Here is a 20,422-nt window from a genome sequence, read left to right on the forward strand (position 1 = left end):
ACTCTCCCTACTCTAGGTTGGGAGGGCACGGACTCACAGACCACCTGCCCTGCCTGCCAATGGCTCAGTCTACAGTCTAATGTAGAAAGCAGTCTCTCCCCATCTTCCCATTTTGTGTTCTCTGCATCTATGCCAACTCATCTACTACCACAGCTTTAACTTTATTTGTTGGTGACTCTCAAGTCTGTTGCTATCTCCAACCTAGACTGCTCTTCCGAGTTCTAGATCTATATATCCAGATCTATACTGCCAAAGTCTCCTAACTGGCCCCCTAGTCTCATCTCTTTCCAATCTTCAGTCTTCTGCCAGAGTGACCTTAAAAGCAAAAATTGATGTCGCTTCACTAAAACCTACCAATAGCTTTCCTGGCTGTTAGGATACAGTTTGAACTTTTTGGCCTACTACACAAGACCTTTGATCATTTGGCTCCTTTCTACCATCAATATAGAACCCAAGTACTTGTAATTCCAGAAAATGCCATGATTTTTGCCGCGCTTTCTCCACCCTTTCCTCCCAAGCCCTTCAAACCTCAATACAGACATGACCTCCTCCACCAGGAAGTTCTCTGTGGTGCCCAAGGCCCCCAAGTTAAATGCCCCCTTGCGGTGCTCCCATAGCAGCTCTGTAATAGTTCTTACCATGTTGTATTCTACTTGGTGGCTTGGATGTCTAGCTCCTCTAGACGGTGCCGTTCTAACGGGCAGGTACCATGTCTAATTCGCCCACGTTTCCAGGTTCGTGGTCATGTACCTGGCATAGAGTAGGTACTTAGAATAAACGATTGAATAAACGATTGAATAAATGAAGTGTTCCTATACTATAGTAGCCTTTAGGTAAAGAATATTTGGGCATCAGACACACCAGAACGGCAACCAGAGTGTAGGGAGCCTAGCACCTTACGATTCCGCGGTGCACCAGCTGCCCCGATCCTGGCCGTCATTTGCCTTTAGGGCCTTTGGGGGGCGCTGTGCGGACGGCGCCCGCTCTCCGCCGCCGGAATTCGTCTTGCCGGGCGGAAATGGGCGGGGGGGGGGGGGAGGGCAGGTACTGACGAAGCCCGAATCGACCCGGAAGAACGGTGTCCTTGCGGCCGTGCTGCCCCTCCCCTGATCCCGGTGCTCCTCTCGGGGCCTGGCCGGGGTGCTGCGAGAGCCCCGGGAGGTACGGAGCTGGGAGGCCGGGATCGGCCACCGCGTTAGGGTCGCTTTAGGTGGCAGATCTTTCCCTCCTTTGATTCCCTCTGGGGGTCTCCTCTTGGGGAAATTTGGCGGAGGCCCCGCTGGCTGTCTCTCTTGGGGTATCGTTAATTTCAGGGCTCAGTCTGTGGAGTCCTTCGGGTGAGGGGAGGAGGATCTGTATCAGGAGTTTCCTCTGGAGAGGTTTCTGTTTGGGACCCCTTTTGGGAATGATCTCTGTGTCTCTGCTCTTTGGGGGAATCTGTCTGGGGCTCCTCGGAAACCTGTGTTTGGAATGAATGCCTTCGAGAAGGTCTCTGGGACCTCCTCTGTGTCCGGGCAGGGGTTTCTGTGTCTGAGCTTTCTCTTCTGGGTCTATCAGTCCAAGGGCAGCAAAAATTGCCTGTTTTCTAGAGACTTTTCCCCATAGATTCCTTCCTCCTTTCTTGTCTGATGGTCTTCATCTTAGCCGTGGACTTAGCTAGGAATTATAGGGAATTAACTATTGTTTAGATTAAGTCGTACAGGAAAGCAAAAGTATCCTCCTTATTTGTTCACTGTCCCCAGGAAGAGTAGCTTAAGACAGATCCACACAAAATAGTGTTCCTGCTTATTTCTCCGTGGGGTTGTAGTTAAAAAGAGGAAGCTGAGGCCTAGCCCCCTTCCATGTCCTCCGCGTCCTGTGGACACAGGAACCTGGCCAGTGGTTCATTTAAACCAGCAACTCACCCCTTTATGGCAGCATTTACTGAACACCCGCGCTGTGCCCGTTACTGGCCAGGTATTGGGAATAACGATGGTGAATAAGATACAGCTCCTTGTCCAGTAGTGGACTTAGGCACAAAACTTCTGACATCCACCCTGACTAGAGCAGGGGACAGTGCTGAGTCCCTGAGGCTACACATGCAGCCCAGAACTGGGGCTCTCAGTTATGGGAAGGCTGCCCTCTGTTTTCATCCCACCTCACCCAGTGTGCTTCTGTTTTTCAGGGTTGAAGGCTAAGCATGGGGAAGAGCTGCAAGGTGGTCGTGTGCGGCCAGGCATCTGTGGGCAAAACGTCAATCCTGGAGCAGCTTCTGTACGGGAACCATGTAGTGGGTGAGTGTTATTGGGGGTAGGGGAATGATAGAAGGTGAAGAATAACGAACAGGATCTGATATCAACACACAGAGGCTAAGAGCTGCTCCTGGTGGTTCTTGCACCCCAAAAGAGTAAAATTTACATTACGCCCCCCAGCCCTACAACATTGAGATCTGGAGGAAGGAAGTCCAATATCTGATATGAGGAAGGAATGCTCCCAAGTCACACTTTTGTTTGGCAGGGTATGAACATGAGATTAATGTCTCTTCCCCCAAATCATTCCAGTCCTGCCAGACTCAGTCTCTGGCCCCCACATTCCTTTCTTTCCCTGTCTGGTCACCCTGTCAGGATATACACGCATATGCTCAGTCACTCACATTTCCCACCTCCTTCCTCCCTACAAACAAGTTTTCTCCTCATTTTATCCCAGGTTCTGAGATGATTGAGACACAGGAAGACATCTACGTGGGCTCCATTGAAACCGACCGGGGGGTGCGGGAGCAGGTGCGTTTCTATGACACCCGGGGGCTCCGAGATGGGGCCGAGCTGCCCCGGCACTGCTTCTCCTGCACTGACGGCTACGTCCTGGTCTACAGCACAGACAGCCGAGAGTCTTTCCAGCGCGTGGAACTGCTCAAGAAGGAAATCGACAAATCCAAGGACAAGAAGGAGGTGTGTGTGTGTGAGCTCCAGTGGTGAGAGAGAGTGGGCCCTGTGCTGGCCTTGGAAGGCTTGGCATGGCTCTGTTTTTCACTCATTTGCCAGGAAGTGGATAGGAGCTAGAGGGGCAATGGAGGCTGCTGGGGGGTATCTTCACCGCTGGGGGTGGCCCCATGTTGAGGCAGCTCAACTGAAGAGGCTTCTCTTCAATTTAAGAGATCCCTGACCTACTACGTGAAGCCCCTATTAGTCTTTTCTTATGATTCTGTGCTTTGAGCTGTGAAAGCCCTCTTTAGGCTACAGGCATTCTGGGAGTGCTGCCTCACCAGTTGTTTAGCCAGAAACTAACTGCTAGTGATGAGCAGGCATGGGTGATTCAGGGCTTGTATTGGAACTCCCGGAGGTAGGACGAGGTGGAGGCCAAAATTTGAACAGAAGGAGGAGAGGAGGAAACAACCATCTCCTTCCCTTCAGTCTGTGGTTTCTAATATAGGAAGACATGAGCCATTGAGACTTTCCTTCCTGAGGTCCGTGGTACATTGATAGGCCTGTACTCTGTCCCTCTGTCCCAGGTCACCATCGTGGTCCTCGGCAACAAGTGTGACCTGCAGGAGCAGCGGCGTGTGGACCCCGATGTGGCTCAGCACTGGGCCAAGTCGGAGAAGGTGAAGCTGTGGGAGGTGTCGGTGGCTGACCGCCGCTCCCTCCTGGAGCCCTTCGTCTACCTGGCCAGCAAGATGACCCAGCCCCAGAGCAAGTCCGCCTTCCCCCTCAGCCGCAAGAACAAGGGCAGCGGCTCCTTGGATGGCTGAAGAGCTGCCATCCTTTCTTCCCAACCTCGGTCCAGCTTTTGGGGCTTTGGAAGATGGGTTGAGGGGAAAGAGGAACTCCCCACTGGGCCAGGCAGCTGGGCTGTCCAAGGCTCAGGCCACTTTTGCTCCCTCCCAACTCCGGGAAGTGCAAATAATCTAGGTTAGCGTCCCCAACCTCTTTCTCCACCCCAGCTTTCGTCATATCTGCCCCACTGTGACCTGGGGCAGTTGTGGGTCAGTGTCCCTTCCACCTGCCCTGGATGGGAAGTATAGCTGCCGTACAGAAGTCAGTGCCCAGTCTAGGCCTGGTTCTAATCACGGGGGTCCCACACTTCTGGTCTTCTGTCGATGACACACACACTTAGGGCACCAGCCTGGACTCGGGAAAGGGTAGCCAGATATTGTGTTTGCGTGTGCATGCTGGTGTTAGGGGTGCGCCCTCATCCAGCACCCTGACCTTTCTCCTGTCTGTACCTTGGCTGGAAGAAGCCAGACTCCTGGGAAGTATGATTTTCTGTTCAACCTCTTACCCCAATTGTTTCGCTTCCTCTTCCTGCTCAGGGAGCAGATAGGTCTCATTGGTTGAGGTGGAACAGAATGCTGACGGGGCTGTTACCAAGTGGCTTCGTGACCCAGCAAGGCCTTTCCCCTCTCTGGGCTTCAGTTTTCTCATCTGTAAGGTGATAGGAGTTGCTTAGATGACCTTCTAGATCCTCTCCAGGCCTATGATTTTATCATGCCCATGGCTTTGGGCAGGCTATGACTGTACCCTTTGCTTTTTTCTCTTTAAGGTGCTATGCCTACCGGCCCTGGAGGCTGGAACACTGCTCTCTGCCAACCACCAGGGGGCAGGAGAGAACTATCTGCTGTACTTGCCAGAATGGCTGCTCAGTGTGGTGCCCAATGGGGAACCTCACACCCTTGGGAGCTGGTCTTCACCCCTTCCTGTGGTTGTTTTCAGCTAATAGCTGGACTTTATTTATAAGTTACCTGTTATAAATTAGTATGCTGCCATGGTGAAGGCTGGACAAGGTGCTCCTCTAGCCCTTCTTACCTCAGATGCCTGAACAGAAGAACTAGGCAAACAAATAGCTTCTTAGGAGCTGACAGATCTGTGGGGGCTCAGAAGGGTAGTTACACTTGACATGCTATAAAGTGAGCTTATGACCCACAACTTCCTGTGCCCACTTCATGCTTCTAATGGGCACAGCTACCATAGGTGAGCCCCTGTAGCCAGGTGACCTCCAATATGTGCCGCCTCCCCAAAACAGGAGAGGTGAGCAGGGGCAGGTGGCCCAGGGCTGGGCAAGTTAAGTTAGGACATATACAAGCTCAGGCTTAAAGTTCATTTATTGATGCATTGGACACAATAAAACCACAACTGTTATCAAAAAGTCCCCCCCTCCCTCCTTGTTCTCCCATTGGAAATATCTAAAAAAAGAAAAAAGATACAGGTGGATACTGGCAACGTCCCATATTGTGGGGTGTGTGGGGGGGTGTTGGGGTGGGATGGAGGTTGCGACATTAACTTTGACAGCATGAAAAGGGGTCTTTAGAGTGTATCAGACTAGATCCCAATACTCAGCTTCACAGTGAGGGAGCTCTGGGGTGCTGGTTGGGAGGAGAGAGCTGAATTTAGTGCTAGGGACCAGTTTGGAGTGAAGAGCTAGAAGGGAGAGCACTTATTTGGGAGCCCTGGGGTGGAGCCAGTGTTAGCTGAGTCCATAGTCTGAGGGATTCCAGAGCTGGGATTCAGGAGGAATCAGAGAAAGGCGAAGAGGGGATTGATCACTTCTATTAAAACGGCCCAGCCAGGACACCACCTTTACCACCCGTCTTAGCCCCACCCCGATAGAGCAGATGAAGACGCCAAAAGCTTTCAGCACCAGCCCCTGCTATCAATGCCCCACCTTAGCACTGCTCTCTTTCTCCTCCAGTCTTCCACCACACCCCCATGGGTCACCTTTTCCAGGTAGCCTTGAACCCACTCCAGCTTGAGCCCATCCCTCATCCCCAGTCATTCTCCAGAGAATCCAGTGAATGGGGAAGGCCTCCCCAGGGCATGGGAATAGAGGTCACAAAGTTGTCCCCAGGCTAGATTTCTAGGGCCTCTGGCCATGTAGGTATAGGTCTGGGGTTGGGGGGGATGAGAGCACCATGGGGGTGGGGCTAGGATTTTGCATAGATCTTTGGGATTTCAGTTTGCTCCCTGTAAATCAGGCTGGGAAATGCAAGGAAGCCCAGGACTAGCCCTAGAAGGCTGGGGAAATGAGGTTGGGAGTGGCCCTTGGGCAAGGGGTATTGGTGGAACCCTCAGTCCAGATGGAGTGAAGGGCAGCTGCCCTTAAAACTAGCCCAGCTCTTCCTAGATTGGTCAGGAACTCCTAGGCTGTAAAAGGCAGTCCCCTGTGGGATGTAGGATCCGAGAAGAGTAGGGAGAATGCTGAGAAGTCAGCCCATGCCTCCCCAGGAGGGCTAATAGGGAGCAAAGAGGATGGGTCCCGTGGCAGGGCGAATGGCTCCTGCTGGGGTGCGGAACAGAGCTGGGCCGAGGATCGGAGCTGGGAAGAGGGTGGTGGCTGCGGTGGGTGCAGGCCGGAGGGCCAGGGGCCCTGGCAGGGCACAGATGGCCGCACCTGCAGTGGGGATTGGGCTGGGCAGGAAGCGGGCTGCCAGCGTCTTGGTGAGTTGCTTCTGCAAGGCCAGTTTAGACTGCAAAGAAGAGAGAGAGGACTGGACACAGTCTCTGACCCCAGAAAATGCCCCCTCCCTCAGCTCCGTCCTTGGGCTTTTTGCTGTAGGAAAAACGTGCCTTTCAGAGTTCCAAACCTAAATCCTCCTCCCTTCCCACCCACAAACATTCATTCCAAAGGGCTTTCTCCACCACCTGTCTTCCTGTCTAGAGGGAGGAGAATCAGGACAGGCCAAGGCAGGAGGCTATTCGGGGTGGGGGTACAGATGGTTTCTAGGAGATGTACGCCTACCCCTTGCTCTTGCCGCTGAGATTCCTACCCAGGCCCACCTCCCCGGAAATTCCTCTGGGCAGATCACCGGACAGCCAAAGACCCAACCCCAGCTCTTTCTCTGCCCAGGCAGCCTCGAAGGGGGTGGCTTTATTCCTGCCCCAGCCCCCTCAGCTGCCTCCCCGCCCCCTTCCCCCCCCCTCACCGCTTCCCCTCTTCCCAGCAGGGTCCCAGTCCTGTTGCTTGGAGACAGATACCTTGAGGATACTCACAGCCAGCGCTGCGTGCTTCTGCAGCTTGCTGTGCTGGCTGGAGGGCTTGGAGGGTTTCCCGGCCAGGCGGTCTTTGTGCCTCCTGCTGCTCAGGTGCTAATGGACAGACAGACAGACTGGGAACAAGATGAGGAAGCCCAAGGACCCCCATCATCCTCGACTAGCTCACCCTCCTCTACCCACAGTTCACACATTGAATGTACATGTACTGGGCATCCACCTAGAGTGGCCCTGGGAAGAGGGGGTAAGTACTGGCCTTTGCCCTCCAGGAGTCCACTGTCCCTCTAGCCTTGCTCCTCTTCCTCTACCAGCTCCCCCTGGCTTTGCTCTCCCCACCTTCTCTCCTCAGGCTATCTCCTCCTCCCCTGGTGCTGGTCCCACCCCCTCACCCCTGCTCTAGCCTCAATCCTGGTCTCCCTTCTCCCACCTGCTTCAGTTGGGTCTCTGAATTGACCTGGAGCTGACAGACAGCACAGTGAAAAGGGGGGCTGGGCCCCTGCCGGCCCCCGGTCACTCTCTTGGCCCTGTGTCCAGCTCCTCCCCGGGACATGGGGCGGCCCCGGCCTCTTCGAGGAGCCCCTCGCTGACCTTCCACCATCCACCGGTGCTTGGCTCCTGGAGGGAGGAAAGAAGACAGCCAGTCAGCACCGAAGAAGGGCTGCAAGGGCCACAGAGACCTCTCCCAACTAGTTTGGTTGTCCCTTTAGCCTCAAGGCTGCTCAGAACTTATACTCCACACCAGCCACATGCGATTTCTCTTTCCCATCTCTGCAAAGTCTTCCCAGCTTCTCTCATTTCAAGCCAACCTCCCCCAGGGAAGGCCTTGCAGTGTAACTGGTCAGCTTCCCTTCTCTCATCTCAGTCCCTTCCTCTGGATCTGACATAAGGAGAGATGGAAGAGGCATCTCCTGTCCTCTCTGGAGTGACCCTTCAGTTCTTGCTTCTCTTCCCAATTCTCCCTCCTTAAGCATTAGCGAGGGGACCCGAAGTGCCCACCCAGTAACAGCTGACCACAATGATTTTGCCAACAAGCCTGCCCACATCTGGTGAGGGGCAGTTTTCCTGTCTTCTCCTTCCCCCCAGACTTCAGCTAGTGGGGCACTGACCTGTGTTGTGAGCCTGAAGCTGGGAGGCGGAGTTCACTGTCACCTTACACGTGGGGCAGTAGAGGCGCCCCTTCTCACTCTTGCCTTCCCCATTCATACCGCTTTCCACGGCAGCTGCCACTGGCTCAGGCCCTGGTGCCTCTCTCCCGGGCTCTGGGGAGCAGGGTGGGCAGGAGGAAGAAGAGGAAGAGGAGGCAGCATCCAAGAGGTCTGAGTGGGCTGACTCCCTGGGCGTTGGGTCGGCAGTCAGTGGTGGCTGGAGTGGGGGGCCAGGAGGAGGGGCTGCAGGAACTGATGGGGAGATGCAAGGCATCGGGTAAGAGTGTGAGGCCTGAGATGATTCTGGAGACCATGATTTTAAGTACTGACATTTGGGGCTGGCATGGCAGAGTGGAAGGGTCACTAGTGCAGGGATGACCAGCACTGAATTCCAGACCCCACTCTTCCACCAACTCACTGGGCAGACTTAGGCCTCTTTGGGCCTCAGTTTCCCCATCTGAAATCATAAAGTTGGACGCAGTAATCTCAGAAAGCCCTCACAGCCCTGATATTCTAGTTATTAGCTAACTGTTAAGTACGCAGAAATCACCAAAAAAAGTATTAGAATGTTCATAAAGCACTATTCATAATAGTACAAAACTGGACACCATTCAAATGTCCATCAGTTCAAATAAAATAGTTGTATAGTCATGCGATGGAATACTACATGGCAATGGAAAAAGACAAACTACAGCGACAAGCAACAACACAAAGAATCTTATAATGAATGTTGATGTATGTTTATGAAGATAAACAAAAGCCAGACACAGAAGCCTACATATGATATGATTTACCAAAACCAAGTGAAACTGACCTATGCTGAGAAAAGTTAGGGTTGTAGGTACCCTGGAGGGAGGGGTGTAGGTGGTTGAACAGTGTCACCCCAAAATTCATGTCCTTCTGTGACCTCAGAATGTGACCTCATTTGGAAATAAGGTCTTTGCAGATGTAATTAGTTAAGACGAAGTCATATTGGATTAGGGTAGGCCCTAATGCAATGACTGGTGTCATCTTATAAGAAGACCACGTGAAGACACAGAGACACACACATGGGACAATGAAATGTGAAGACAGGCAGAGATTGGAGCAATGCATCCACAAGCCAAGGAATGTCCAGGAATGCCGGCAACCACCAGAAGCTAGGAGAGGGGCATGGGACAGATTCTCCCTTGGAGTCCCCACGGAGGAACCAACCCTGTCGACACCCTGATTTCAAACTTCTGACCTCCAGAACTGTGAGAAAATAAATGTCTGTTGTTTTCAGCCACCCAGTTCGTGGTCATTCATTACAAAAGCCCCAGGACACTAATACAACAAGGCAGTACTAGGAGGGGGCCCGAGGCGGGCTTCTGGGTGCTTGAGAGATGTTTCTTGATCTCAGTATATTCAGAAAGGAAAATTCTTTGGGCTCTCCACTTGGGATGTGTGCCTTTTTCTCTGTGTGGGAATACTCCAACACAAGCAAAACTAAGAAGCAGCAGAAATGTCTCAGTCCCTTGTCAGAAACCAGATTTGGAGCAGGGAGCTAAGCAAAGAGCTCAGGACTGACCTTTGCTCTGCAGCTCTCCAGGGGCTGCACTGGCCACAGGTGGGGTTGGGGACACCAGTGTCCCATCCTGGGCCAGGGTTTGGGGCCTCTGCTTGCTCTTGGCAGCTTCGACAGCCTTGAGTTTTCTGGCGTGTTTGTGGCCTTTATAATGTGCTTCAGCCTGGTTCTGGGGAGGGGACGGCACAGGGTTACCATTCATTCACTGTGTCCACATGTCCCATCCATGAGCTGATGCTGGGCAGAGGACAGGTTAGAGGGAGGCAGGGGTGGGGCCACACAAGGGGCAAATCCTTATCACCACCATCGTCATCACAGTATGTGTGTGGCCATGAGGTTTACAGAACAGATTCTCATACATGAGTCCCAGTCAGGCAGCCTCTGGCTTCAAATTCTGATTCAGCCACTTAGTAGCTGTGCATCTTTGGGCAAGTCACCTCACCTCTCTGAGCCTGTTTCCTCACTCGTAAACTTGCGATGGTAACACTGACCTCACGGGAATGTGAGAATTAGATGAGAACCTGAATAAGGGTCTAGTACATACAGGAGGTGCTCAATTAATGTTAGTTACCAAGTTTATAAATGTACAAATGGAGAAAACAGAGCAGTCCTCACCCTTTGGGGTATGTGCACCCCAGAACATTCATCCTTTTGTTCATTTTTTTCAACAAATAGATATTGAGCATTGGCTATTTGCCAGGTATTGTGCCAGGGGCCCAGCATGGAGAAGACACAGTCCCTCCCTCAGAGTGAAGTCTTTGTCCAGTTTGGGCACAACTCATGTAACCTGAAGCCTGGAGACAACCCCCAAATCTGGCCTGGCAGTGTCTTTCCTCCTTCAACCAGGGGTTCCTGCTTGTTGCTCCCAAATGTAGGAAAGACAGGCCCTGTGCCTCCCCTCACCTCCTGGATGCTTTCACCAGAGCAGGTCTGCTGAGAGCATCTCCCCCAAACCCCAGAGTTACCTGGACAGAAGGTAAACCTTCCCTGGGAGGCCAGAATGAGGCTCCTCCACTATCTAGGGCCAGGCTATGGTAGAAAAAAGTATGCGGGTCTTAGGGTCAGCCAAGCCTGGGTTCAAATCCCAGCTATGCTACTTACCAGCTGTGTGGCCTCAGGCAGGTCACTTAACCTCTCTGAGGCTGTTTCCTCATCTGAAAAGTGGGGATGATAATAGTGCCTCTATCCATCTCACAGATGTATCATGAGAGCTCAGTAAGATGATGGGCATGTGCACATTCTGTAAGCTCCCAGGTGCTTTAAGAACTTAGCTCCAAAGCAGGAGCTGATGGGGTGACCCCTGGGACCCAGAGTGGGGGAGAAAGGACAGTCTTCTCTCTTGGATCCAGAACACAGGACAGGCACAGGGGAAAGAAATGGAGTCCCAGGGAGACTAGAGAGGGAAGGGGCAGAGGACTGTGAAGAGGAGAGGATGGATGGATAAAGGACCAGGAGCGCCTCTTCTGCAACCAGAGATGGAAAATACGGACCACAACCCAGGAAAGACCCCAAAAACCCAGTCTCCAGCCCTCTCCCTGCCCAGCCCCCTCCCAAGCCTATTTCTACTATTCCCTCTCACCGCTGAGTTGAACCTCAGGTGACAGATGTTACAGGAAATGAAGAGCTTCTTCTTCAGAGGGGAAGGGACCCCAAACGTGTGGCTGATGACAGCTTTCTGGACAGGGTCCATCTGTGAAGGGGGTGGGAGGGCATAATAACTCTGGGGTTGGCTTCGGAAGGGGAGACAGTAATTATTAAAGATTATTGAGGAGAGCAGTGGTCAGCCCCTAGGAAGAACTTTCCCATCCTTGCGATGTTAGACACAGGAAAAGAAACAGCCTTTATCTGTCAGCCTGGGCTTCTGCTTGGTGGCAGGAAATAGCCAGGGTGACCTCCATGATCTTAAGAGATAGAACCATGTCCTGGTAACCACCTTGGCGTGTCTTGCTATCCTTCTGGTCTCTGTTTTTTTCCTCATTCATAAGAATCACACTATTGGGACAGAGAATTGGGGGCAGGGAGAGGCAGGAAATGTACAAAGAGTCCCCGTGTTGGAATTTCCTCTCCCATAACCCCAGCCTTGCACTGGACCTGTGGGCTGGGGGAGATCAGGCTTATCGTATGAGCTCCGTCACTGTCACAGGGCCTGAGAGGGAGAGGAGGATACGGCTCGGGGAAGGTGGGGGGCCAGGAGGGAACAAGCGGCTGCAAGTGGAGGCTAGAGGGTTCTCTGAGGAGTAGGATCATTTCTTTGGAGTATTAATTTGTGTGTCTTTTTATTTTAAGTACTTTTTTTTTTCTATCAAAGCAAGCCTTTACATTCCCTTTTCTCAGGGGCCTGGATTGTTGGGCCAAAAGCAGAAGCTGTCTGGGCTTGTCTGCCAAGAAGAACTTTCCAAGCCTTCCTGAGAAGAGAACAGAGGCTTTGAGAGAAAAGCAGGGTTTCAGAAACGTCCCTGTGAACTGAAAGAGGTTCTAACCCTCCCAAAACCCAGGGCCGGGATAGCAGGGGACAGGACCTCAGAGAATGGCCTGCAGGGCCCCCAGCGATGAGGACAATGGTGGCTTCACCCACTCTTGAGGGACCATGCAAGTGACAGCAAAAACCAAAAACCAGAGGACCCTCCCCAAGGGTCCAGAGGACCTCTGTGAAACCCTGGAGGGCAGGAAGGGATTCCTCACGGTAACTGAGGCTGAATTTCCCACCATTTTGCCAGAATTGTGTGGGGCTCATCAATGACTATATTTGATTTTTTAAACTTTAAAAGGGGGACATTCCTTACAGCTCATGTAGTGATGTCAAGTTCATACTCACTACACTTGTTCACACACATGCATACGTGGAAATACATAGACTAGTATACAGACAGATAGCACTTAAGCTTATAGGCAGTTATAGGTTACAGAGATATGCAAAAATGTACACACACACACCAATGGCACAACCACAGAAAAATGCACAATAACCCCACTCACACAAAACACACTCAGAAGTCAGACACACACCAAACACACACATAGTTGACAAAGACACGAAACACCTCTCAGATACAGACACACACATTACTTACATACCCAGACACAAAGAGTTGTTTACAAACACACACTGGACACCAACATACAAACTCACATCCACAAATAATACACAAGACCTAGAGAGTCACAAACTAAAACAAAGGCACACCCTAATTGCACACAGGCATACATAAATCATCCATAGAAGTCCCTCTACCAAAACTCAAGTGAAACCTACAGTACAGACCCCACAGGCCCAGCAGTTGTTTTGGGGGGAGGGGGTGACACCATCCTCCTTCTGTAGCCCAGAGAGCTGGGCCTAGGAGTCTCTATTTTGGGAGCACCTAGTCTCTTGGGGATGTTGGAGGAGAATGAGCTCCTGGTTAGACCCAGCTTCTGAGAGCTGGCCCTCTGAGCCCACCTTCCCTGCCCACCCCCATCTTGGTTGCATGCCCCCACCCGCCAGCCCAGCCCATACCGTGCTGAAGTTGGGGAAGAGACTGAGCGGGGCGGCGCCATTGAAGTGGAAGGTGAGCAAGTGCTTGAAGTCCAGCGGGGGCTGCAGAGGCCTGGCAGGCAGGGACAGGGAGGCCAGCAGGGGGCTTGGGGCACTGGAGGCTTGGCCTGCTGCAGGAGGAAGAAGGGCAGGGTCTGAAATGGGGAGCCACAGGGGTCTCTCCTGCCTCCACAGCCAGAACAAGAGGCTGATGGGCTTCTTGGGTGTGGAGACAAGGCAGAAGCCCCTGTCACCCTCTTCATAAAGTAGCACCGGCCAAGCTCAGGGCCATCACAGCCCACCTTTGTGCCTCTCCTCTCCACAACTGGGGAAGCAGAAGCAGGGAATCTACAGCGCAAGGCTCCCAGCCCAGAAGGATGACCCTCCTGCCCTTCCAGAGACCCCGATGAACCCCCAAAGGGAGTCAGGCCAAGGGAGAGGACAGAGGCATCCCGGTAGCCCCTGACACACACACACCACCATGCAGGCTGCACAATGTGCTGGGTTTCCACTTTATTGCAAATTAAACCCAAACCCAGGAGGCCTGGGGAAAGGTCAGGCCCCTCCCTTCTCACTAACTCCCCCTCTCCAGATCCCCACACCATTCATAGCACGGGCTGACAGAGGGGATAGGAAACCCATGGGACTCAAGGGATGTGTTGCCCAGCTCTGGTGACGCCCCAAATGCTTCCCCCAGGGTACAGCACTGTGGTTTTTACAGTCTTTGGTTTTAAAGGTCTGAGGCAAGGACAGAGGAGGGCTAGGAACTTGGGGGAACAACCAGACTTCAAGGAAGAAAAAAACTAGAAATAAATCCAGTTCTTTTGGGACTTTTTTGGGCCCTGTCATTGCAAAACCAGAAGATGTCCTTTTAGATTTATGTGTTAACACTATGAAAGATAGATTTATTTCACATTTATAGATTTATATGTCTATATACATGGTCACACACAGAAAAGCCTCAGCAGCCTATAGGTGGGGAGGGGAGGGAGGGCAGCACTACCTCCCTTTAACTGTTAGCTTGTGCACAGAGAGGGTACTGTGCTGTGTGTCAAAAACATGGATAGTCATCTGCTCTCCAGCCATATCTGAAGAGATGCTGCCAGGAGGAGGGCTAAGAAACAGTACAAGGACCCATTGTCCTCTCCCTAAATCCCTTAATTTGAAGACCCAGTCTTCCTTCCTCCAACCAAGGCACCCCGCCCCCCAACTTTTCTAGGGCCAAAACTTGGGCTGAGTCCAGAAGGAAAAGGATGAGAGCTACTCCTCACCAAACTCTCAAATGGTCAGGAGCAATATTTAGGGTGCCCAGATCCTCGCATCTCAGCCCACTTGCCCAGGCCCCCCTGGACCCAGCCCCTCCTTCACAGCCCACAGGGCTGGGTTAGTACTCAGCGTGGAGCAGAAGCAGCATGAGGAAGGTGGGTGGAAGGCCACAGTTAGTAGGCCAGCTTGGCCCTTGGAGTGCCCAGGGCCCCAGGCTGGCTGGATAGAGAGGAGGCCACCCTCACATGAGCTGCGACCCCAGCAGCCCCTCCCCCCACCCACTCTCTAAGAACTCCACCGCCAGCGCAAAGTCAAACTCGTGCAGCGGGGGCCCATCCACAGCGATCTTGACCGCGGGGTCACTCCGGCCTCCCCCGGCCCCGCCCTGCCCCCACCACCGCAGCTCTCGGCAGCGGCCGACCTTATCCAGGAGGCCGGCACCCACAGGCAATGCCAAGGCCAGGGCAGCAAGGGCGGCAAAGTCTGGGAAGAGCTCGTGCAGCTCGGAATGCGCGCACGCCAGCTTGGCACACAGAGCCCGTGGGCCCAGCCGCCCGAGGCTGCACACCAAGCGCTTAAAGAGCGCAAAGTCGCCCAGCGCACGCTGCCGCACTACCGCCGGGGCGAAGGCGCGCAGCAGGACCCGCAGTGCCCCCTCGCCGTGCGCGCCCAGTTCCTCCGGTGCCTGCGGGTAGCGGCGGGGGTCAAAGATCGCTGCAAAGGCGGCCACAGCATCCAGCGAGGGTCCGGGGTAGGAGTTCCGCAGCCCCCTCCGCAAGGAGTCCAAGAAGGCCCCCCGCAGACGCTCCAAGCCCCGGACTGCAGCCTCAGAGTAGCCGACTAGCTCCACGCCGCGGTAGATGCAGCGCCCACCGCCCAAGTCCGGGCCGGAGGCTGCCACTTCCTGCAGGAAGCCCTGGAGGCGCGCGCCCCCTGAGCTGCGCCGCTGTGTTTGGAAGGAGGCTGCGGCTGCCATCACCAGGGGCTGCAGCAAGGCCAGGTCCGGCTCTTCTGGCTGCAGGACAAGGGCGAGCTTCTGCACAAAGGGCAGAGTGTCAAGCAGCAGATGGGTGAAGGCCACGAAGGTGAACTGGCGCAGGGCCAGGGCCAGCGCCCTAGCTGTAGGTGAGGCTGGAGCAGAGGCCTCCAGTGTGGGCACCAGGCAAGGCCAAGCCTCAGCCACTGCTTCCACGACGGGTAGCAGGGAGGCCCAGGGCACTGACCGTGATCCTGCCAAGTCAATAGCTGCCAGGTCCAGTGCTGCTCGGAGCTCAGGGACCATGTGGGAACTGGGGCCACCGTGGAGGCGGAAAAGGGCATCCAGTACACTTTCATATTCACCTAGGTAGGCAGGGGGCTCAGGATCTGGCCGGCCTGGGAGGCAGTGTAGCTCGGTGAGCAGAGGGCAGGTGGCCCGGAGCTGCAGGCCCACACTCCCGAGGCGGTCACTGGGGAGGCTCGAGCTGAACCAGGCCAACTTGGGTGCTGACACGCCGAAGGCCTGCAGGATGTCCAGGAGTTGGCCAGCAGTGGCCTCGCCCTCCTGTAGTTCCACACTGCCCAGGAATGTGGTGGCAGGTTGGCCATCGCAGGGGGACACTGAAGTGGCAAACAAGGCCAGACTGTGGGACTCAGGCCAGTCCCTGGTCTCGTCCAACACCAGCCCCACATATGGGGATGCCTTCAGGCGCTGGCAGGCCTCTGTATGCAAGACACTGGCAATGGCCACCTGGGACAGCCAGGGAGAGAAAAGGAGGGAGGACAGAGTTAGGCTTGTCCTGAGGAGAGGCAGGAAGTACAGGGTGAGAGAAAGAGCACAGGCCTTGGGATCAGACAGACGTAGGGACTAATCCTAGCTTTGCCACTTACTGGCTGTGTGACCTTGGACAAGTCATTTCACCTCTCTGAGCCTCAGTTTCCTCAGCTCTAAAACTGGGTTAATGTGTGCCCTCAATCTCCTCAAAAGGTTGTTGTGAATTATAAATGTAACTTTGTGTTGTGTTTATACATGTAGAATGCTTTATAAACCATAAAGGTTCTACAGCACTTGGTGTGTATGTGTTTCTACAGTATCGCCCAGTCTCTTATTCCTGGGGGTCTCCCTCTACTCTGCTGCTCAGGGATTAACTGACAGACACATTCACTCTCAGCTCCCAACCAGTGATACAGGGTCCCAGCAGTGTGCTTTGTTTGTCTGTTTGTCATCTCTCTGTAAAATGAGATCAACTCCCCCACCCTCACACTAGCCCCTAGGACTCACACAGCTAGTACCTAGGACAGAGCTGCAACTTGCATGCCCCCAGGGGCCACGTGGGTAATACTGAGCTAGCAGTGGGCCAGACATAAAGCAGATGGAACGGGGAAGGCTATGCCTGCTCCCCAACTCCACTACTTCTTGCCCTGAGAAATAGGGACCCAGATTTTCAGTAGAAGTCACAAATCCAAATTTTTATATGTAATCTCTCATTTTGTTAAACTTGGAAGCTAACTTAAGTTTTTCAAAAACACTGTGAAAACAACAAAACACAGCTGTGGGCCAATGAAGCCTCGGGGCCACCAGTTTGCAATCTCTGGCCTAGGGAAGTGCTCCTGTGCCCCCAAGGACAGGGCACAGGTCTAGCTGCTTCACTGTGTGTCCCCAGCAGCTGGCCCAAGCCCTGGCACACAGTACACTCTCAGTGACGGTTATGATGGGTAAAGGTATGAATGAAGTGCTCTGGCCACTGCCCAGAGGCCTGGCATGCTGGCTCCGTGCCCAGAGAGCTCCGTGTCCTCCCTCCCCCACCCCTCCCCCACAGCTCTGGCTGCCACCCACCTGCATGTCCCTCACCCTCCTGGGGCTGTAGTAATCGCCATGCTCTGTGCCCAGCAGCGCCTGGCACAGGTTGAACCTCTGTAGCTCGAGCAGGGCTGAGCAGCGGTCATCAGGCACGTCCTCCTTGACCATGCAGTACACCGTGGTCAGCACAGCCACTTTGGCGGGATCCCCCTCCACCTTAAGGTTCCCAGAGGTGGGGGTGGTGGCCAAGCCTGGGTCGGCCCCTCCTCTCTCAGCCTGGCCCTCAAAAGTGGGCTGGCCCTGGTTGACCGCCAGAGCCTGGCGGTGGGCCCCAGAGGTCACATGGCGCAGCAGGGCATGGCGCTGGAAGTTGTCAGTGCCCACGGTGAAGGCGTTCTCAGCTTTGCCATGCTTGTTCCTCACCAGGGCCTGGCGGCACTCGAGGCAAAACATCAGCTTCCGCTCGTAGTCAAAGTCCAGCCAGGTAAACTCCTCTTTCCAGTGCTCATTGAAGTAACGCTTGCACTTCTTGTTGGAGTTGGAGGCCTCTCCCGCTGGTTTCTTCCCAGGGGGCACCATTCCTGCTCCAGGGGCAGGGTACCCCCAACCCCCACCCAAATGCTCTTGCCCCTCAGCCTCCCCCCACACACAGAGGCACCTCCCTTGACAAGGAGAGTTGGTGGGGAGGCAGGAGAGGGGCAGCCCGCCAGGCTAATGGGGACCATCCATCTAACTTAGCAGGAAAGTTTATTCCTGCTCTGCCGGTGGGAGACTGGAGATGAAAGAGACAAGGGAGGGGTGTTAGGGAGTCCATCATGGGTTCACACTGCCCACAGAGCACTCCCCAGGGCAGACTTGACCCAATGGGGAAGGGACATTGGGAGTAGGCAGGGTCATGCAAAGGGCCACAGAGTTATCCGAAGTGGGGGCAGTATGGAGCCCCCCCGCCAGGGTCTCCCTCCATCTAGGACAGGGCACTGATTAGCTTGACTGATGGAAAGACTGGTACAGTCTATGCAACCACATTTTATAGGTGAGGGAATTAAATCCTGAAGACAGAGAGTGATTCTCAGGGCTCATGAATAATTTGTGGCTGAGCGAGAAAAACTCAGACCTCCTGACTCCTTGCCCAAAGGATGACGGGTCCTCCAGTCCAGTCACTTACTTCATCAGAAGGAAGTCAGCACAAAGCTGAGCGTCCAGAGCCACAAGACCGAGGAACTGGATTGGTTTTCTCTGGACCTCCCTTCCCTAAACACACGCACACACACATGCACACACACGCAGTGTGCTTCTGGGAAGGGCAACCTAGAAGTGGGGGCTGGGCCCCAGAGTGAAGGCACCTAGCTGGTTGCCTCTGTTTCCCTCACTCTCCCACCACCCCAGGTATGAGGCCAGGATGAGCAGCAGTTCAAAACCAGAAGGCTATGTCCAGCTGATGGCCAAAACATGCCGAATTCTGCCTCCTAATTATCTTTCGAACCTGTCTGTCCCCTCTTCTCCATGCCTACTGATAACAATAGCAGTTAACTGCCATTTTTCATTTATTGAGCGTGAACAGAGTCAGGCCCTGTGCTATGTACTTTCCAGTGACTCCAAGAGGAGACCAAGATTCCTCTTGCAAGGACTCTCTGAGGGTAGTATCTTCACTTTGGAGAGGAGAAAACCAAGGCTCAGGGACTTTAAGTGACTCGCCCAAGGTTCCACAAGCAGTGAGGGGCTGAGGCAGAATCAGATCCCAAGTCCTCCTGTCCCCACAGGTCACATTTAGACCCTGGCCTACACCGTCTCACCTGGATTACGCAGCTGCTTCCGCCTCTGCTATCACTTGTCCCCACAAATTCATCCCTCATGCAGCAACCAGAGAGCAAGGCCACACACAGCTCCAACTATGTCACTCCCTTGCTTCCACCTCTTCAGCGGTGTCCTGTTGCCTAAGTCTACATACCTCCCCATGAGCCAGCGAGGCTGCTCCCACCTCACCAGCCGTTGGACACCTGTAGAGCCTCCTGTCACTTAGGTCTGTTCAGCCAACTCCGGACGCTTACCATTCCCCTCCACACATTACTGTTACTTTTTCTCCTGCCTTCATCCTCTGTGCCTGGAATTCCCCACCCCTCCCCTTTCCCTGGCCAATTCCCATTCATTCCTGGAGGGCAGCTCAGATATCCCCTGGGCTGGTACCTGCCCTCTGGTCTCCCATAATCCCTCCTGCATGGTGAACGCAGGGATTCTCTGAGCATTTCTGTACTTGGTTCCTGGAAGGCCAAGATGACATTTCGTTCATTTTCGGATCTCTAAGTCCCCGTACAGGGCTGGGCACGCAGATGCCTCTCAGCAACAGATGGTTGTTTAAAAGAATGAAAGGATTTATTTTGGCTACATGAAAGAACTTCTTGTTTCTGAGGCTGTTGGCTAGATGAGTCTAAGCTCCGAGACAGCAGTAACTGCCTTGTCTACCTGATACTATAGCCAGCACTCTGTGCGGAACCTGGCACTTAGTGGGTAGGTAAAAGAAGGGCAGATGAGTAGAATTCCAGGGACAGCTTCCTTGTTCAGTGTAAGGAAAGGCACTCTGTGGTGCCAGATGTGAGTGATTGGGCTTCTTCCCCCGGACTCTGAGTGGCATTTGGTACTGCTCACCATGTGCTCCTTGAAACACATTTTTCTCTTGGATCCCAAGACTCCACCTTCCCTGGTTTTCCTTCTCCCATCAGCCATTCCCTGGCCTGTGTTATCATCTCCACCTCCTCTTCCCAAACGCAACCTGTCCAAAGAGTTCAGAACCATCTCTGCTAGCCACTCTGAAATACACAACCCCAGCCCGGGCCACTCCTCTGAGGACCACACCTCTCTATCCAGCCTTCTTCCTGGCTGGTCTAAATGGAACTCTCAATCTGTCCCTACAAAGTATGCTCCTCTCCCAGTTTGCCCCCAGCCCAGGAAATGGCCCATCCTTCCATCCAGAAACCTGCCTCTCTAAGCCCCGCTCTCTTCCACATCCAGCACTTGGTCCATCCCCAGGTCCTGTTGATTACACGTCCCCAATCTACCTCTAAATCATCCCTTCTCTCCATGCTGCTGCCACCATCTTCACCCAGACCACCTACATCTTGTCTGAACTATGCTAGTCACTTCCTGATGGCACTCTGGGTTTCTACTCTTACCCATCTCTGAGCCAATCAGACTCCAGCAGCCAGAGGGGGCTTTTAA

At 53.7% G+C, this 20,422-nt stretch overlaps 2 protein-coding genes across 20 annotated transcripts in view; one reads left to right on the plus strand and one right to left on the minus strand.

Annotated features, from left to right (window-relative positions):
• Nucleotides 1-1,034: 1,034 nt before the first annotated feature.
• NKIRAS2 (NFKB inhibitor interacting Ras like 2) lies at nt 1,035-5,121 on the plus strand. 3 transcript variants are annotated; one of them, XM_074319731.1, is made up of 5 exons: nt 1,035-1,161; nt 2,165-2,273; nt 2,686-2,759; nt 2,857-2,927; nt 3,488-5,121. In XM_074319731.1, exons 2-5 carry the CDS (start codon nt 2,180-2,182, stop codon nt 3,582-3,584), a joined length of 336 nt encoding a protein of 111 aa, XP_074175832.1. In that variant the 5' UTR covers nt 1,035-1,161; nt 2,165-2,179; the 3' UTR covers nt 3,585-5,121. The 3 variants fall into 3 exon arrangements, with proteins under 3 accessions (XP_074175832.1, XP_019603152.1, XP_019603153.1); XM_019747593.2 differs by having other exon boundaries at nt 2,686-2,927; XM_019747594.2 differs by having other exon boundaries at nt 1,092-1,210; nt 2,686-2,927.
• Nucleotides 5,060-20,422, minus strand: part of ZNF385C (zinc finger protein 385C) — a 52,306-nt gene continuing 36,943 nt past the window's right edge. For 8 of the 17 annotated variants that reach the window (XM_019747582.2, XM_019747580.2, XM_019747581.2 and 5 more), the window contains 7 exons: nt 13,147-13,295; nt 11,233-11,343; nt 9,657-9,822; nt 8,069-8,359; nt 7,390-7,577; nt 6,948-7,058; nt 5,060-6,439 (listed from right to left, as the gene is read on the minus strand). In XM_019747582.2, coding sequence (XP_019603141.2) covers nt 6,203-6,439; nt 6,948-7,058; nt 7,390-7,577; nt 8,069-8,359; nt 9,657-9,822; nt 11,233-11,343; nt 13,147-13,295 — 1,253 coding nt within the window. In that variant the 3' untranslated portion in view covers nt 5,060-6,202. Of the gene's footprint in view, nt 6,440-6,947; nt 7,059-7,389; nt 7,578-8,068; nt 8,360-9,656; nt 9,823-11,232; nt 11,344-13,146; nt 13,296-14,851; nt 16,160-17,245; nt 19,847-20,422 lie in introns of those variants that run through there. The other 9 variants (XM_019747573.2, XM_074319721.1, XM_074319724.1 and 6 more) reach the window with 9 other exon arrangements.

This window comes from Rhinolophus sinicus, linkage group LG15 (genome assembly GCF_036562045.2).
Source record: "Rhinolophus sinicus isolate RSC01 linkage group LG15, ASM3656204v1, whole genome shotgun sequence".
NCBI lineage: Eukaryota > Metazoa > Chordata > Mammalia > Chiroptera > Rhinolophidae > Rhinolophus > Rhinolophus sinicus.

Coding starts and splice junctions, on each gene's coding strand:
- NKIRAS2 (XM_019747593.2), top strand. CDS start 2,180: ATGGGGAAGAGCTGCAAGGTGGTCGTGTGCGGCCAGGCATCTGTGGGC. Junction 2,274..2,685: donor GTACGGGAACCATGTAGTGG/GTGAGTGTTATT, acceptor ATTTTATCCCAG/GTTCTGAGATGATTGAGACA. Junction 2,928..3,487: donor AATCCAAGGACAAGAAGGAG/GTGTGTGTGTGT, acceptor CCTCTGTCCCAG/GTCACCATCGTGGTCCTCGG.